Source organism: Diuraphis noxia, unplaced genomic scaffold (assembly GCF_037042655.1).
Source record: "Diuraphis noxia isolate RWA-SAM2 unplaced genomic scaffold, SU_Dnox_SAM2 contig0001, whole genome shotgun sequence".
In the NCBI taxonomy this organism is placed as follows: domain Eukaryota; kingdom Metazoa; phylum Arthropoda; class Insecta; order Hemiptera; family Aphididae; genus Diuraphis; species Diuraphis noxia.
In genome coordinates, this window is record NW_028301711.1 from 103,679,425 (window position 1) to 103,697,034 (window position 17,610).

General features: G+C 26.8%; 2 protein-coding genes across 2 annotated transcripts; one reads left to right on the plus strand and one right to left on the minus strand.

The window, feature by feature from the left end:
- Positions 1-2,305: 2,305 nt before the first annotated feature.
- Positions 2,306-8,006, minus strand: LOC149063031 (uncharacterized). Its single transcript, XM_089217063.1, has 12 exons — positions 7,106-8,006; positions 6,756-6,966; positions 6,051-6,194; positions 5,543-5,590; positions 5,322-5,462; positions 5,123-5,230; positions 4,949-5,023; positions 4,755-4,859; positions 4,621-4,680; positions 4,184-4,434; positions 3,736-3,898; positions 2,306-3,143 (listed from the first exon to the last, which is right to left on the minus strand). Exons 2-12 carry the CDS (start codon positions 6,952-6,954, stop codon positions 2,983-2,985), a joined length of 1,455 nt encoding a protein of 484 aa, XP_089073189.1. The 5' UTR covers positions 6,955-6,966; positions 7,106-8,006; the 3' UTR covers positions 2,306-2,982.
- Positions 7,754-11,566, plus strand: LOC149063032 (uncharacterized). Its single transcript, XM_089215492.1, has 2 exons — positions 7,754-8,249; positions 9,615-11,566. The coding sequence occupies exons 1-2, from the start codon at positions 8,033-8,035 to the stop codon at positions 11,564-11,566; spliced, it is 2,169 nt and encodes a 722-aa protein (XP_089071618.1). The 5' UTR covers positions 7,754-8,032.
- Positions 11,567-17,610: the final 6,044 nt, after the last annotated feature.

A 17,610-nucleotide genomic window follows, 5' to 3' on the forward strand; every position in this document is an offset into this window, starting at 1 on the left:
GCCCATGCAACAATTGCATTCAGATCATCTTGTAGGATAAGACAGTCGTTCAAAGAGTCAATACGATGGAATACTTTTACATCATCTGCAAATGCTAGGAGCTGTGCATGCTTTAATGAACGGTTAATACTATTTAATTAATTATTATAAGATTCCCATTTAAAACCAAAATAGATATAGTAAGGAAATGTAGAAATGAAACTTTGATATTTTGAGCGCAGAAAGAAACAATTTTTAGAATATATTTGTGCATGAATATTGAAGTCGTTAATTTTATTAACTACGACCTCTCACAAGTATTACGTAACGCCGCCGGCTCTGTGTATGTAATAATAAAGAAGTATAATATTCTTTATTAGTAATTGAATAAAATAAATTATTTATAGTTAAATACCACTTTATAACACCACATTCTTACTAGTTGTTTTACGCGATAACAATAAGGTATAGATGGATACAAAAAACCACACATTTAATCCTTTTTCAGTACACGAGTACACCAACTATTTAAATTTATTATACACTAGGTATGCACTTTTACATGACTACATAATAGGCTTTATGCCTTTATGTGACATATAAAGCTCTGATATAACATAATAAATCATTTGGGATAGATGATTAATGATTAATAATTTAAAACTCTGCCTACTTATGAAAACTACTTACGTCAAATGTTTCAACATCGGAATCGGACGACATTCTGGCATATACTGTTTTACTGTTATAAGTATTTATTCTGCTAAAAAAATATTTAAAATGTACAAATTATTAAAATGTTTAATTTTTACCGTTGTTATAAAATATAAAATTATAAATAGTATTCATAATCAATTTTATTTCTTCCCATGTCAACATATTTTGTTTTCCATGATTTACACTTCATTGTATTCGATTTATTAAAAACTAGTGCAACACTCGCATAGTGCTAGTGGAAGTTCCGTGCACACTATTTTGTCAAATCAAAAACGCTATAAGTTAAAAAAAAAATTGCGTAGTAGCCACTAGCGTTTAATCTAGTCGATCTAGTATCATTTGATATTACTCACATTTGTTAAAATCATTAGACTTAAATTGCGTACTAAGAGAGTTGGCTTCAAGTAAAGAAAGAAAAAAAAGTTATTTGATTAAATAGTTTTTGTTTTATATATTAACTTTAGTTTAATATTTGTTGTAATTTGTTAATAAATTTAAAAGTTATTAATTTATTATGAAAATTTGTATTAAATTAATGAAATATCAAGTATTTACTTTTATCATACTAAAATTAGTAGTTTTATAGACATTAATTGTATATACCTATTAATTTTATAATTTTATAATGCAATTGACAATTAGTGAAATAGTTTAAAAAAATATCGTTCTGCGAGCGTACCGAGAATTCGCTCAGAATCGTTTTTTGTAAATATTGATTTTTTATATCATTGAATTCAAATTTAAGTATTTAACACCTAATGAACAACAGAGTAATAACTAATAATAATATCAGGTATCATAAATTATTCTCAGCGAGGTGCAAAAATTTCACTAATAGCTTATTCTGTGCTTATAGGACCTATAGGTGTCACTTGAAAATTTGTGGTAGGTCAGTGGTATTTTTGATAAGTATTACAAACTAGAAGTTATAATTGATATAAAACTATATGCAAGAGTTATGAGTTTATGATTACAATGAAATGTGTAGGATACTCAAACTTTTCATTTTTCGTTAATCCGTTGACGAGATATAGTCTCCCAAAGTTGGATGGTTTTGGGGTGGTGTTTGTCCTGTGTAAATATGTTTACTTATCTTGGGGCACAACTTAGGCTTAGCTATCGTACTTACTGAATTTATTTGAAAAGTGTATTATGTTTTACGCTAAAGTACCAAAATCCCAATTGCTGCGGCCGCGGTACTGACCCCACATAACATACTAACTTTAAATAAATGTTAATTCAATATCACAAAAATAATGTTAATCATTAAATAAACATTGAATTTTGATTGAGAAATGTTCATTTAAACATTAAAATAACCTTACGTTAACATTGATTGGTCAAAAATTCTAAATTGATTAAACATCATAATCTAAACGTGTAATCAATGTTGTTAAATTAAGCGTTATCAAACATTATTATACCACATAAACAAGATTTAATAAATTTCAAATAAATCATTATTTAACCAAAAATTAGACATTTATGTAACATTCATTACCAATCTACATAGTAGATTACGCAAAATTCGTTAATGGATGGAGGGGAGGGGGAATTATTTGTTTAACAAATTATTCATATATACATACATATTATACATTATATATTGTATATTAATCATTATTTAATTATAAAAACATTTTTATTATATTTAATAATATGATAGAAAATGATAGAATATAATATAAAAAAAAAAATTTACATATGTTATAAACGTATTGCAGATTACAAATAAAATTGAAATGTACCTTATTTAACAAAATATAAAAAAAAGTGAAGACCATCCCCCACATCAAGTACACCACTGAATGTATACTGTATATATAATAGTTGTTATTAGCTCATAATTAAATAAAATTATAACATAAAATATTATGAATATAAAAAAATCAATTTTACATAATATTAATATTACATAATATATTTATAATATTATAAATGTATTGCTGAATACAAATAAAATTGAAAATTTACCTTATTTAAATATAAAAAAAAGTGAAGACCGTCTCCAGACATCAATACACCACGGAATGTATACAGTATATATATATATATATAATTGTTATTAGCTCATAATGAAATAAAATTATAATATAAAATTAAAACAATAAAATTGTTTCTTATTATATTTGATAATGTGATAGAAAATTATTTTACATATGTTATAAATGTATGGCAGAATATAAATAAAATTGAAAATGTACTTAATTTAATTATAAAAAAGTGAAGATCATCTGATAAATGAAAAAAAATATGCAATCCAGTAACTTCCTGGAATTCCCAATATTATACATTATTAATTATTTGCTGACTTGCTGTAGTAGTCATCGTATCAGATTTTTTTTTAATTTTGAAGGGAGATTGAATAAGCACATATTTAATAACTTCTTCTATGTCATTAGTGCAAGTTTCTAACATAGAAAACTTTTTAATTTGTTGAACAGACTCTAAAAAAAAAAAATTTTAACAACACACATAAAGCATTACAAAACCAATAAGTATTTAAATGTGGAAAAATTAATATATTATATTTTTTTTACTAAAAAAAACTAACATTCAAAAGTTTACTTTACATTATATTATACACATTATACAATGAAAATAAATGCACAAAACTGAAATCTGACAGGTTATTTAAATTAAAGTTTAACTCATTTAATATTGTAACTATGGAGGCATAGACAATTCTAATATTCTATATAGGAAATGTATTATTTTTATATATAAATTTATTAGGTTAAAATAAGAATGTGTTTATAAACACATATAAATGACTGTTTGATGTATAATATTTCTAAGATGACATAGGTGCGAGGGTTAAGATATTTAAATATAGTGTTACTGAAGTTTAAACTCTATTTAAAATTAGTAAATACAAGGAATCTATTATTTTTGTCAAAAGTGCAAAAGAAAATATCACTTATTATCAAACTAATTATATAATACAAGAGCAACCTTGTAAAATTCTAAGCCATAAAAATAATTTATAATTGCATGCATAAAAATAGTTATATTATATATATACATAAAATTACTTACCAAAAATTAATTTATTTGTCATTAGTTTGGAAAAACTTTGCTTTTTATTGCCACGGCCATTATATGAAAAAGCACACAAAACTTCTTGAATAAATAACATTGACATTATTCGTTTAACCATAATTTTAATGGTTTTTCCTCCAATTGCAGAGAGTCGTTTTACCTAAAAATTAAAGACTTATAGTATAAGTATATACATAGGCGAAACTAGAAAATTGTATTAGGACAGGCCAAATGAAAAATATGAAAAAAATTCTAATTATAAAATAAATTTTTTTATTTAAATTTAAAATTTTATTATGTCAGTATATTATACAGTTAGTATTAGGTCAGGCCATGGCCTTAGTGGCCTGACCCGTAGTTTCGCCTATGAGTATATAGTATACTTATATAGTATATCTTATCAATATAAAATTAAACTACATTTAATTTGAATAGGAATAATTACCAAATAAGCACGATAAGTTTTATCACTGATTAATTTTATTTCCAATTCGTCTAACTGGTCAAGTGAATTTATAGGCAAGTCCAAATCAAACTGATAATTATCTGTAATATCTGTTTCATAATTCTTGGGTTTCAAGTTATTATTACTTTCTTCTATGAGTTTAGTGAGATTATTGAGTTTTTCATCAAGTGTACGAATTTCAAATTTCATTGTAAGTAGCTGGTGAAGGACAGACTTTTGAAAAACAATATCTGTTTACAAAAAACATATAAAATATCATATAAATTATTATTATTAGTATATATAAATATATATTTATTTTAAAGTAATACAAATATATTAAAACTTTGCTATAAACATTAAATTGAACAAGTCAGAAATTAAAATAAGGTTATGACAATGAAAACTTTTGGTTAAAATAGTAATAAGTAACTTACCATTTTTAGTCGTAATTGAATTTGCATTTACTTTTTGTTTACTGGTTAAAATACTTTTTCCTATCAACAAAAACCATAAAAATATTAAAACAATTATTATAAATTTAAAAAAAAATTGACTATTGATTACTAACCATATGATTCAGATATCAAAGAGTTGTCATAATTTGTCGTAGAAGCAGAATTTTCAGAACTTTTACAATGTTCAGATAAATCAAGAAATAAACTTCGTTTTGCACCTTTGGGAATAGATATTGGATAATATGATAATATAGTAAAAATAAAAAAGATAAATAGTATGCTTTTACTGTAGGTACTATTATATTACCATTTGATAAAGATGAAATTGATTCATTATTACTAATGTTTTTTGATTTTTCATATAAAGGTGATTTTTTTTTTGCTGAGTTTAATAACAAAAAAAAAAAAAAACAATGTATATTTAAATTAGTGAAATAATAATATAGATAATAAATTTATAATAATGAAACATTAAAATCACCTGTAGAAGAAGATTGTGAATGTTCATTGGCAACTTTCAATGGAGTTGAAGAGTTTTCAATAATTTCAACTAAAGTTTCTTTTTCTGGACAAATATTAAGATTGTCATCTGTAAAAATGTATTAACTAATTGTAGTTTCATATGATCTTTTAAAGCATTGAAAAAAAATTTTTAGGTATTTTAAAACTATGTCTTATACCTAACAAATCTTCTCCGACATCATTATTAGTATACATTTTTAATGGTGACCAACCATTAAAACATTTCATCTGGTTGTTATTTTCAGAGCAAGTTTTCTTTTTCTTAAACAGATTTGGTTGATTAGAAATATGTTCTGTATCTAATAGAATAAAAAGGATATAAGCTACACATATATATTATTATAAATTAATTCAAATCATTATATTTTATTGATTTTACCAGAAATAAAACATGGCATATCATCATCATCATTAGATTGTTCTCGGTCTATCGTGTAAAAATAAAAATCAATTAAAACTATATTTTATCATTATTTATTTATTATGATATGTAAAGTACTGATTCACTACTTCAATAAATTTTGCCCAAGAACCTACATATTTGTACTTCTTACCAATTCATAAATATACTTTGAAGTCTACACCTATACACATAGGTATATAGAGAACAGATATAATAATACAATTTTAGTTTAATAAGTAAATTATATGTACAATAAACTCTTATTGTGTTACATCTTAAGGGGACAATAAACAGTTAGAGAGATCAAAAAATGTTAAACATCAAAAATATGATATTGAGTATAAATGGTTTTGTTTTAAGAAATTTACTTATGTCAATTTAGCATAATATTATATATTATATCTCTACATATAGTTTTCAACATAACAGTTTAAAAAATCTTACTTAAATGTCTACTATTATTGCCAAATATTTTAAATCTTACCCGATTCTGAGCTTGAATCTATTAAAGTTTGCTTTTTCTTTTTTAACTTTCTAGATGTTTTATTTTTATTTTCATCAGCACCAGAAGAAATATCCGATCTGCATTTGGCCAATTCACATTTTTTTTGGGCATTTGCAAAATTATCTGAAGGTTAAAATTCATGAAAATATTAATGTATGCACTATGCAATCAGTTCTTATTCAAAGTTTTTAGCTTAAACAATAGTTAGGTGTAACATTTTAAAATCAAATATAACAACTGAACCTCAAAAAATTCTAAAAATAAAGTAATATATTGAACAAATAAACAATTGTGAGAATAAAGTCCAGAGCTTGCACTAACGGGTAGTTCTAAAAACCAATTTCATATTAATAACAGAAAAATAATAAAGTATTGTGTGTTATTTATACTGTGTAATTAAATAATTAACGGCAATTTTTTAACCTACATGTGTAAAAATATTAAGATGTTGAGCAGATCTAAAAATTCCTTAGCACAAGCTTTGGAATAAACTACTTAGATAAAAATAAAATATACTTATATCATACTGATATAAGAACACTTATTGGTACCTACATAATAAATTATTAATATATTAAACATAATATTATTGAAATTAATAAACAATATTATACCAATAGCTATACTGGCTATACCTAAATTATTATAAAAAGTAATAAAATTGCAATATTCTAAATTTCTTACCGATATATCTAGCCAGACACCGCGCATCAAAATAATTGAAATCTGTTTTATTAGGTTTAATTTTATTGATAACTGCTTTAAGTAAAAAACTTTTTCTGGTTGTTTTCGGCCAGGCACATTGCAGGCCATCCTTCTTCATCCAATGTGAAGGGACTACCTCCACAGTATTATCTGTTGAGAAATGTACGATGGACCACATTTTTTATATATTCTGCAAAAATAAAATTTAATTGTATATAGGTACTGTAGGTGCATAAAAATGATGAATATTGAATATGTATAATTTTATAATAAATTTTATTTACTGAAAATATATATAATAAATAGATAGTATTATAATGATTACTAACCTGTAGTAGTGAGGCTTAATGTTGAACATAAGTATAGAAAGAAGCATACAAACGCACAGTCACCATAAAAATACTGTTATTATAACGGATGATTATTATAAATTATAAATTTAACTATTTAAGGGAGAAAAAATCGCGAACGAAACCTCCTGACGCGCAGACGAGTTTTTACTCGGCATTCGGCAAAGTGGCAAATGGTAAATGTTTATTATTATTACTGTCTACTGAATACTGTTATCGTTTTAATCACGTCATACTCACATAATACTCACATAGAACGATAGAACCGAGTAACCGACGCGGCGACGCGCGACGTTCAGTAATCAGTATTCTTGCGATATCATTTGGGATTGGGAATTACCCATAATTACATAATTAAGATATCATAAATAAGGATATAATAATCGCGAATCGTCCATCAATAAAACGATAACAATAATGTTATTTATTACATAACACAATACACAGATTAAACTAGCCCGGTTTTACGTCCCGCCTGTTATTATTGCGTATTTCACGAACAATGTAAATATTAAATTGTCATGCATTGAATATCGAAGTAAAATTTTACTTCAAAATTTACTACGCATTCTGTAGTATGCATAAATATTTATTTAATTTTTAAATATTTTTAGAACTCTAATTAGAAAGTAAGAAAACTGATAATAGCATATAATATGCTGAAACATTTAAAAATGTAATAAACAAAAAAAAAGTATAGAAGTCTGCGGCCATTTTGGACATATTAAACGTGTAGATTCTTATAATAGGGGGAGTAGCTGACTAATATTAGTGAAATGGTTAATTTATAACGTTATTTTCACTCAATTCGTTTATTACAAGCACAAAAGTTGTGAATACCCATATTTTATTTATTTTTTGAAACTGACTACTATTTTTAATTACTGTTAAGCAAGTAATTTAAAAATGAGTAATTTAAGTAGAACTACTAAAAGGAGACGTGTTGACGAGGAACTAAATTGCATTATATCCAATTTACAAGGAGAAGATGCTGAAGATGATGTCCAATGTAGTCATGGAGAAGTTGTAGAACAAACTACAGTTTTATTCGAAATGTCTACTAATAATAATATTAATATTGCCAATAGTCCACTTCCTACAGAACCATGTCGATTAAATGAAGGTAGGTACTTTTAAAAAATTAGAAAAATTATACTGAATATAATAGTGATTTATTTTAATTAAAATATTTATCGGCAAAATAACATATAATAAAAATATCATGTATTAATAACCCCAATTTTATTATGAATTTACGCGTTAACATAAATAACAATTAATTAAAGATTGCCATTGTACTTTGAACCCTTATTATTTATTAACTTATCGAAATATCGACTAATTGGACATACTGAATTACCCAAGAATAATAAATGATAAACTGGAAATACATGATGACATATTTATTTTAATCAAAATTTCACAGATAACGATTTAAAAATTAAAATGGTATCACCACATAATTATATTTGATTACCACTAAAGACCAAGGTATACCTTGAAAGTCCGTGACTGGTAATATGATTATAGTATCATGCATAAAGTAAATAATAAAATACATATATTAATTAGGAACAGAACATTAATTTAATCAATAAATAATGATAAAGGTATCGCCAAATATTGATAATATTATTATTATTGTATGGTAATAATAAATAGGTATATGCGTCTATGCGTCGTAAATCGTAATGATATCATAATATTGTCATGTAATGAAGACAATGGAGGGGATCCAATACGATAGCCAAGGTCATTAAAACGTAGCTTTTATGGTAAAATTAGCATATTATAGGTGTAATAAGACTTTCAACTAATCATGTACAAAGTACAACAGTTATCGATATTGTTACCTATTAGTTCGTACGGTATCGAATTTATCAGTTATAGCTCCTGGACTTCACAAATGAAGAAATAGTATAAACATGCTGCATATTTTTACCGACTATAACACCAGCTGTCCTCCTTCAAACACCAATACTTTGAGGAGCTGTAACTCGCAAACCAATCAACGTAATATAAAAATGTTAACGCGTAAATTTATAATAAAAATGGTTTTATTAATTCATGATATTTTTATTATATGTTACCATTTGAAAATCAAAAGTTGATAGTGATTTCACCAATAAATATAAGGGTGAAAAAAATTTAAATATCATACAGTTTTAGAAAAAAATAAACCTAGAAGTTTAGAAAAAAAAACTAAAAAAAGTTAATACTTTTCGAGATAATTAGTGGTCCCACTTAAAAGTATCACCCTGTTTATAATAGCATAATGAATGATAGAATAATAGATATTATAATAAGTGCATACTGCATATAGGATATAGATTTAGGTATTTTAGAATGATAATGACTCTTATAGTTTAGGTATAGAGTTCTCATTTTATTTTCTACATTTATAAAATTTAAAAATTATAATTTATAATGATAGGTGCCCATATGGCATATTGTAATAAATTATTTTTGTTTATTATATATATAATAGTTCAAGAATCTATTGAGGCTTTATCAAATAGTAGTGATGAAGATAATACGAGTTCTGACGACGACGAACCTACAAATTGTAAAACGTCTCCACGATTTACAATTGACGAACACGTACCAGTACCTGCAAATATTCAACTTGCAGAGTGGGTTGTTAAACATGGAATACCAAATACAGCTACTTCTGACCTATTAAAAATTTTAAAATCTTGTTATGACCCTACACTTCCTACCGATGCGAGGACTCTAATGAAAACTGATTTGTCTAGTAGTATTATACCTCTTAAAGACGTTTTCCCGGGAAAATATTTTCATTTTGGTATTGCCAACAGTATAAAAAATTATTACTTATTTAATGATGAAAATTATATTTTAAAATTGGTAATCGGAATTGACGGGCTGCCACTAACTAAAAGTTCCAATAGTACATTTTGGCCTATTTTATGCTATATACGACCCAATTCTGAATTCGTATTTCCAATTGGTTTGTATTGGGGCAATGCGAAGCCTTCAGACAGTAATGAATTTTTGTTTGATTTTTATACTGAAATTCGTGATCTACTATTAAATGGTTTGGAACTTATAAACACGTCAGGTAAAATCTGTAAAATTAAAATTATATTGGATGTATTTTGTTGTGATGTCCCAGCAAAATCATTTGTACTAAAGAATAAGGGGCATAGTGGCTATTTTTCATGTTCACGATGTCAAATAGAAGGAGAATATCTTAACCGCGGAGTATGTTTTCCTGATTTAAATTGTCCAAAAAGAACACACGAACAGTTCGTAAATAGGGAACAAGAAGAACATCACATTGGATCATCGATGTCTATACTTATTAATATTCCTAATATAAATATAATCAATTGTTTTTCACTTGATTATATGCATTTAATTTGTTTAGGTGTAGTGAAAAAATTGATTAAGTTGTGGCTAAAGGGACCTTTAAATGTTCGAATACAAAGTTCCAAAACTAAAATACTCAGTTCGTTATTAGTTTCCTTAAAATCATCAATGACAAATGATTTCCAACGAAAACCTCGTGGTGTTGATGAAGTCAACCGTTGGAAAGCCACCGAATTTAGAACATTTCTAATTTATTTAGGGCCCATTGTATTAAAAAACGTAATAAGTGAGCAATGTTACTTAAATTTTATGTGTTTACATACAAGTATTTCATTATTATTAACACCCAATTTAAGTGATGGCTTTTTGAATTATTGCAATGAACTACTTGTGTATTTTGTCAGAAAGTTTGGTGTTCTTTATGGTAAAGAATGGATTTCACATAACGTGCATTCAGTTATTCATATATGTGATGATTATAAAATGTTTGGAAAATTAGACGAATGTAGTTCATTCCCCTTTGAAAATCATATGAAAACACTAAAAAAATATGTAAGGAAAAGCCATCAGCCTTTACAACAAGCTGTAAAACGGTATTCAGAACGCGTAACATTTAAACCACAAATCATCATTGATAATTCAAATCCAAATAATATATTCACGTATAAAAATAAACATATTAATGGACCTATAATCATGTTACACGATTTAAAGATAACAAGTCAGTTTAAAATTTTAAGTTTTAAAAATACAGAAGTAAAAATTAACGACTCCAACTGTTATGTCCAAACAAAAAGAGGAGATATTGTAAAAGTAGTTAATATATGTCATACTGCAAATAATGAAGAAATTATAATTGGATTTCGTTTTAAGAAAGTAACAAGTTATTATAAAAAGCCATTGCTCAGCTCAAAGTTAAATATTTTTTCAGTTAGTGATTTAAATAATAGTTTAGAATATTGGAAAGTAGATTGTATAAAATGTAAATGTATGGTTTTAAAATATAATGAAGCTAATGCTGTTTCTTTTGCTCTGATTCATACATATACCACTATAATGGTTTATAATAATATATACTATTTTAATTTTATATTTATATCGTATTAAGAATATTAAAATAAATTTGTGATTAAATACAACTAGGTATAGGTACAAGTATATAGGTACTTGTTTTATTTTTTATTTTTATATTCAGGTATTTATTTTATATTATACTTTTGTATTTATAATAGATACTATACCTACATTAACATTCGTAGAGTTTTAAATATTAAGTGTATACCAATTACTAATTTGTCTTGTATATAATATGTATATTATTATCTTTATAAAACTGTTAATTTTATAAGTATATTTGAAAATTGAGTTATTATTTTTAAAGATATCGCTATTCTGCCACTCGACCGTCGGAGTATATTAATATTGTATTATAAACTTCAATTACTGAAACATGCACTAGCTAGGGAAACCCGTGCTACGTTTTTAAATACCGATTCACTATTTATATTTATGTTTTGTTAATGTGTTGCGAATGTGTCTAGGTATTCGTATTTACTGCGATTTTTATTTTGTATAAATTGTTATTAAATGTTAAGATTAGATGCAAATAGTATTATATAATATAAATTAATTAATTCGACGTTAGTTATTAATATACATTTTAAACTATGTAGAATTATTTTATAAACCTATATGTATATTATTTTATTTTATTTGTAATGAGTTAATTAACAACCTATCGTACATGTATCACATATGTATTAACTTTTATAAATTATAAATATATATATATTACGTTTAATAATTACCTATAATAGTGTAGAATCTACAGTACCTACACATATGTATATTTTTTTTAAATTAATCATTCTATTATATAGGTATAGTAATAATGAATTACAGTAGTTTAATATTAAATATAAATATTATAATTAGGAATGTTAAAAGTCTATACTATACTATATTATAAATGCAACATTTTAGGCATATAATAGTATTTATTATCTATAATGGATATTTAAATATAAACTTAAAATTAATTGAATATTCATAAAACAATACTTGTGTAATATTAAATATTGTATATTTAATTAAAATTAAATTTTTGAAGTAAACTAAATATTAGGTTGTTATGATTCTTAAAAGATTTATTGAACATCAAATTATTAATATTTGTTTAAATATTTAAATTAAATGTTTATTCAGCGTTATTATATGTACGATAATTTAATAATTAAAAATTATCGTTAATATAATGTATATTAAAACTTGATAATTAAATATTTAGGATTCAATTAAATCTAAATGTTAATCGAAGGTTTAACATTGGAAAATGCTATGTGGGACATGGTATAACACATTTATACACAAACACCACCCCAAAACCATCCAACCGTCACTAAAGCAACCATTTATAAGTAAACAAAAATGACTATCCTAAAAATAAGTTCAGCTGCACTCGAGAGCACTTGTTTGTTTAAATGGTTGCCATTGACTACCAAAAAATATTAATATTATTTATTTTATTTTTTACTGGGCAGATGGCGCTACTTTAATTTCATCACACCCTCATCATATTTCTGTAACCCAATAAATTTCTCAAATTTGTCATCCGTAAGAATCTTCTCCTGGAAATTACCAGTACGACCCAAACAAAAAAAGAGTGAACCAAATAGGCCCAGCCATTTTCAATTGATGAATTGTTATACATTTTTGTATAACTGTGAATCACTTTTTCTTCTTCTGTGTTCATATGGTCACATTTCAGCGTGTTCTTCAGGAGTTGGATACGGTTTCCTGTATTTACACTTGTTCTATTTGTTTGTAAGTTATACATTGAAACTATATCGAAAATTTCATGTGATAGATCTGAAAGTTTTAGTATTGGTATAACTTGAGATTCCTCTGTTGGGTTCATAAGAGTTATAAGTATTTGATTATGTTTTACAATATTTAATATATTTCCACATAAAATATTTTCGCCTATCTTTTGTGCATGGATGAGTACAATTGGTTGTCCAGAAGAATCTAGAACATTAAATTGTATTGGAATGATCATCTTATGTCGAGCTGGGATAGTAGTTGTACTATCTGTGAAGTGTAGTCCACCGTCGTATGTTATTCAAATAGTAGATGTTGGCGTTAAATGAAATAACACAAGGATTTACTAGGGATATAATTAATGATTTATTGAATTAAACACTGTAGAATGAATATTTACACTGATATATTATCACGACTTATGAGATGTTCTGATTAAAAATATATGACGCTCTGTTATAAAACTTAAAGGATGCTCTGTGGAGTAACGCTCGTGTCGTTCACTCTTTCTAGACTTCACTCAACTGACTCGCGACCACCGACCGGACCCGTCGCGCGTCGCAAAGGTCCGTCCAGGGTCTTCGGTATGTGCTGACCCAGCCATTTCGGTCACGTAGACCATCGTGAGAACCGAAATTGTCACACACTCTTTTACCCGGAGTCAACACATTTGCGCGTTTATATGTAAGCCTCCAGTACATACTATATACATACATACATACATACATATATACATATATACTAGGGTTCTCGTTTTTGTACGTGAATATGAATGTACGTGTTCACGTATATCGTGATCACGTGAATGAAACAAAATAAATCACGTATGGTTAATACACGTCAATTAACGAAAGCTTAATCACATGAACACGTATCGGAATCATATTCACATGAATACGTGAATTAGTATATTCACGTGAACAGGCATTTATCGAAAACTTGATTGTAAAAGAAAATAGTCATTTATAGAACAAAAAGATTTTGTTAACTTTGTTAATAATGCCTACATGGTGGTCATATATTGCATTACAAAAACCGATTTTAGGTACTGTTTATTTAGTTGGATTTTATTTGAAAATGTATTTATAATTTTACTGATTAACTTCGCGCTTATTTATCTTTATTGAACTCGTAGTGCCCGTTACGTGTGTCTTATCTGGTTAGGTTAGGATATCGATATCTTGATGATAATAAGATATTAAACACTTTAGTGTACGACGCTTTTAGTTTGCGTGCAATCATTAAGTGATCGTATTCATTAAAAAATTTAAGTTTTCTCGCAAAATGGTGTAAAGAAAAAGTTGGGTATGAGATTATGCCAAATGTGAAGGTGATCGCGCCTTTTGTTATTTATGTGACAGTGAAAATAATAATGAATATTCATGTGTAGGCGGCACGACAGGTTCTTTAATAAGACATTTACAAAATTTTCACGGTATTAAAGCACCAGAAGAATCTATACGAAAGAGGTAATTAATAAATTATATTTTTAATTATTTATTCAAATAAAATAATTGTTAATTTTCTTAAATAGGTACTCGATGTCCTAAATAATAATCTCGATGTATACAAATATAAAATAATCAAATTCTGTCGATACATTGTATATACAATATAATAATATTATTTAGGCCTGATAAAATCACACCAAATCGCACTATTGCCGGATAACAATTTATTAATAAACGATTTTCACATTCAATGATCACAGCGCGCGCGCCACACACACACACACACACACACACACACTATGCTATGTATACAGGGTGATTCTTTTATCATAACACACTCATTATTTCAAAAAGTATTCACGATTTTGAAAATATTTTTTTACATAGTTTCAAGTTGTAAAAAATCAACGTCATTATTAAAAAATTATATTTTTAAATATTTTTTATCCTTATATTTTTTTTTACTTTTTTTACTTTTTTGAATGACAACAGAGTTTTAATTTCATATTCCAAAGCAGAATAATTTTCTGAGTATTTTTTTACATAAAATTCGAATTTAGGGCGAGTAGTTTATGAGTTATACGTACGTATTTAAAGTTTAGTCAAACATTTTGTGGGGTAACACCATACAACTCCACTCCGCGCATCTAAACTTTAAATACTTATAACTCATAAACTACTTGCCCTAAATTTGATTTTTTGTACCAAAATACTCAGAAAAAATATTCTGATTTGGAATAAGAAATTAAAACTGTCATTCAAAAAAGTTAAAAACTTAAAAGATTATAAGGATAAAAAATATTTCAATATTATTTTTTTAATAAAATCGTTGTTTTTTTAATAACTTAATCTATGTAAAAAATATTTTCAAAAACATGAATACTTTTTGAAATAATGAATGTTTTATGATAAAAGAATCCTCCTATATTATAATTTACAAGTATTATTTATATTATTACTATTCAGTGGCCAACAATCAATAATCGAATATATAAATAAAATTATATCTATGTATACATCTGTATAATATTCTAACAAAATGATCACTTTAAATACAACTTTTGAGTCAAATTTTCATAATCCATTAATATTTATAATATAAATAAGTATATTTTGTAGGTCGAAATTGGGGTTCAAACGTGTATCTAATGATATAGAAAATTTAGATTCTGCTCTAAATATGTTAGGGCCGGAAGCATATAATGCGTGTTATGAATTGTGTGTATTTGTGTATGAATGTGTGTATGTATGTGGGTGTGTACAATAAAACAAGTGATAATAAAATGGTAACAAGATTTTCGGGAATAGTTGCTGATGCTGTATAATACACAATAATAATAATAATACAAATATATAATAAAATCACAGCAACACAAATGCATACAACATACTATATAATAAATAACAGCCCTTATAGCTGGACAAAACAAAAGTAATATTTGTGGCCCTTCTGGCCCAACAGAATAAATTATAATATTATATTGTACAAGCTTGCAGTAATTACTGTAAATATAAAGAATAGTATGCGGTCCTTATGGTACGAATAAATCAAATAATAATAAACACAGCTATTAGAATTGATGCTCGTGTAAAAGTAATCAATATAAATATAAATAATGCACGGCCCTTGTGGCACGACAGAATATAATAAATATGTATAGCCCTTATGGCACAATAAAAATAATATAATAATAATAAATCACGCCCTTATGGCTAAACAAGATAAATATACAATTATAAATGTGCAGCCCTTATGGTTGACAAATAAATATATAATATTTTGACCCTTCTGGCCCAACAGAGTAAAAATAAGTATAATAATTAAATAAATAATAAATAGTAGTAATAAGAAAAACTCACAATTTGTGGAGCGCAGACTGGCCAGCTGGTCCTGTGCTAAATAATATAAAATAATACAAGACGGCAATAACAACAAATTAACAATAATATAATAATATTTGGCCTTTATGGCTTACAATAGTAAATAATATAAATATCAGATGCCTTTAGCAATTAGCACCAAGAAGAAAACAATAATTGTAGTGTAAGGCCCTTCTGGCGCGACAATTATATATATAAAAAAAATGATGGTAAAGCCTTTGAATAAAAACTTTATAAAATAATATTATTAAGTACGCGATGATATGGAGTCGGAACAACGTACGGTACGAGACAAAACATCGCGGCGGCCGTGTTAACTATATTCGCGTAGCCGGTGCGGCGGCATACGATAACGAGCATAATCTACATATAGGCATTATATAACTCACAAAACACATTTAAATAGATATAAAAATAAAATATTATAATGACAACAGGTGATAGTGTGTGTGTGTTTGTGTCCAGCTATCCTCGCTGTCCGGTGTTAATTAATTGAATGCTATTATGTTATACTTATAATTATGTTGCGGCGGCAACAAAATAGTACAACTTTTACCAATAAAGATGATGATACGGTTTTAGTTAATGATACTACACTATCTTCCTCAAGTTCTGAAAATATTGAAAAATCTAAATCTCAAAAACGTCGTCGTATTTCTAAAAAAATGTGGATCTGGTGTTAATCGTGAATGTAATTATGAAAGAACTGAACAAATTCACCAGGCACTGGCTTCATTGATTCGGGGTCGACGAAAGCCCACCTTGTCGTGGTGACCCCGCCCGGCTGGACTTGTCCAGTCGCTAAGAGGCTTTCACACTAACACTCGTCCGGGGCAGGCCGACCCCGGACCGAACTAACCCGTAGGCACGATCCGCAATGCAACTGACGATCTAGCCCGCCGTCAGCCAGAGGGTGTAGGGCTACCAGAGGCAGCCCCCCTACTAACAATTTAACCATGAGCACACCTATAAAAGTAAATAGTAGCTTCGGAGCCCTCC

What these genes read in the sequence shown, in the direction of transcription:
- LOC149063031 (XM_089217063.1), bottom strand. Translation starts at nt 6,954, where the DNA reads ATGTGGTCCATCGTACATTTCTCAACAGATAATACTGTGGAGGTAGTC. An exon ending in AGATTCAAGCTCAGAATCGG is followed by an intron (nt 5,591 to 6,050) that starts GTAAGATTTAAA and finishes TTTACACGATAG; the next exon opens with ACCGAGAACAATCTAATGAT. An exon ending in TTCACAATCTTCTTCTACAG is followed by an intron (nt 5,024 to 5,122) that starts GTGATTTTAATG and finishes TATTAAACTCAG; the next exon opens with CAAAAAAAAAATCACCTTTA.
- LOC149063032 (XM_089215492.1), top strand. Translation starts at nt 8,033, where the DNA reads ATGAGTAATTTAAGTAGAACTACTAAAAGGAGACGTGTTGACGAGGAA. An exon ending in ACCATGTCGATTAAATGAAG is followed by an intron (nt 8,250 to 9,614) that starts GTAGGTACTTTT and finishes TATATATAATAG; the next exon opens with TTCAAGAATCTATTGAGGCT.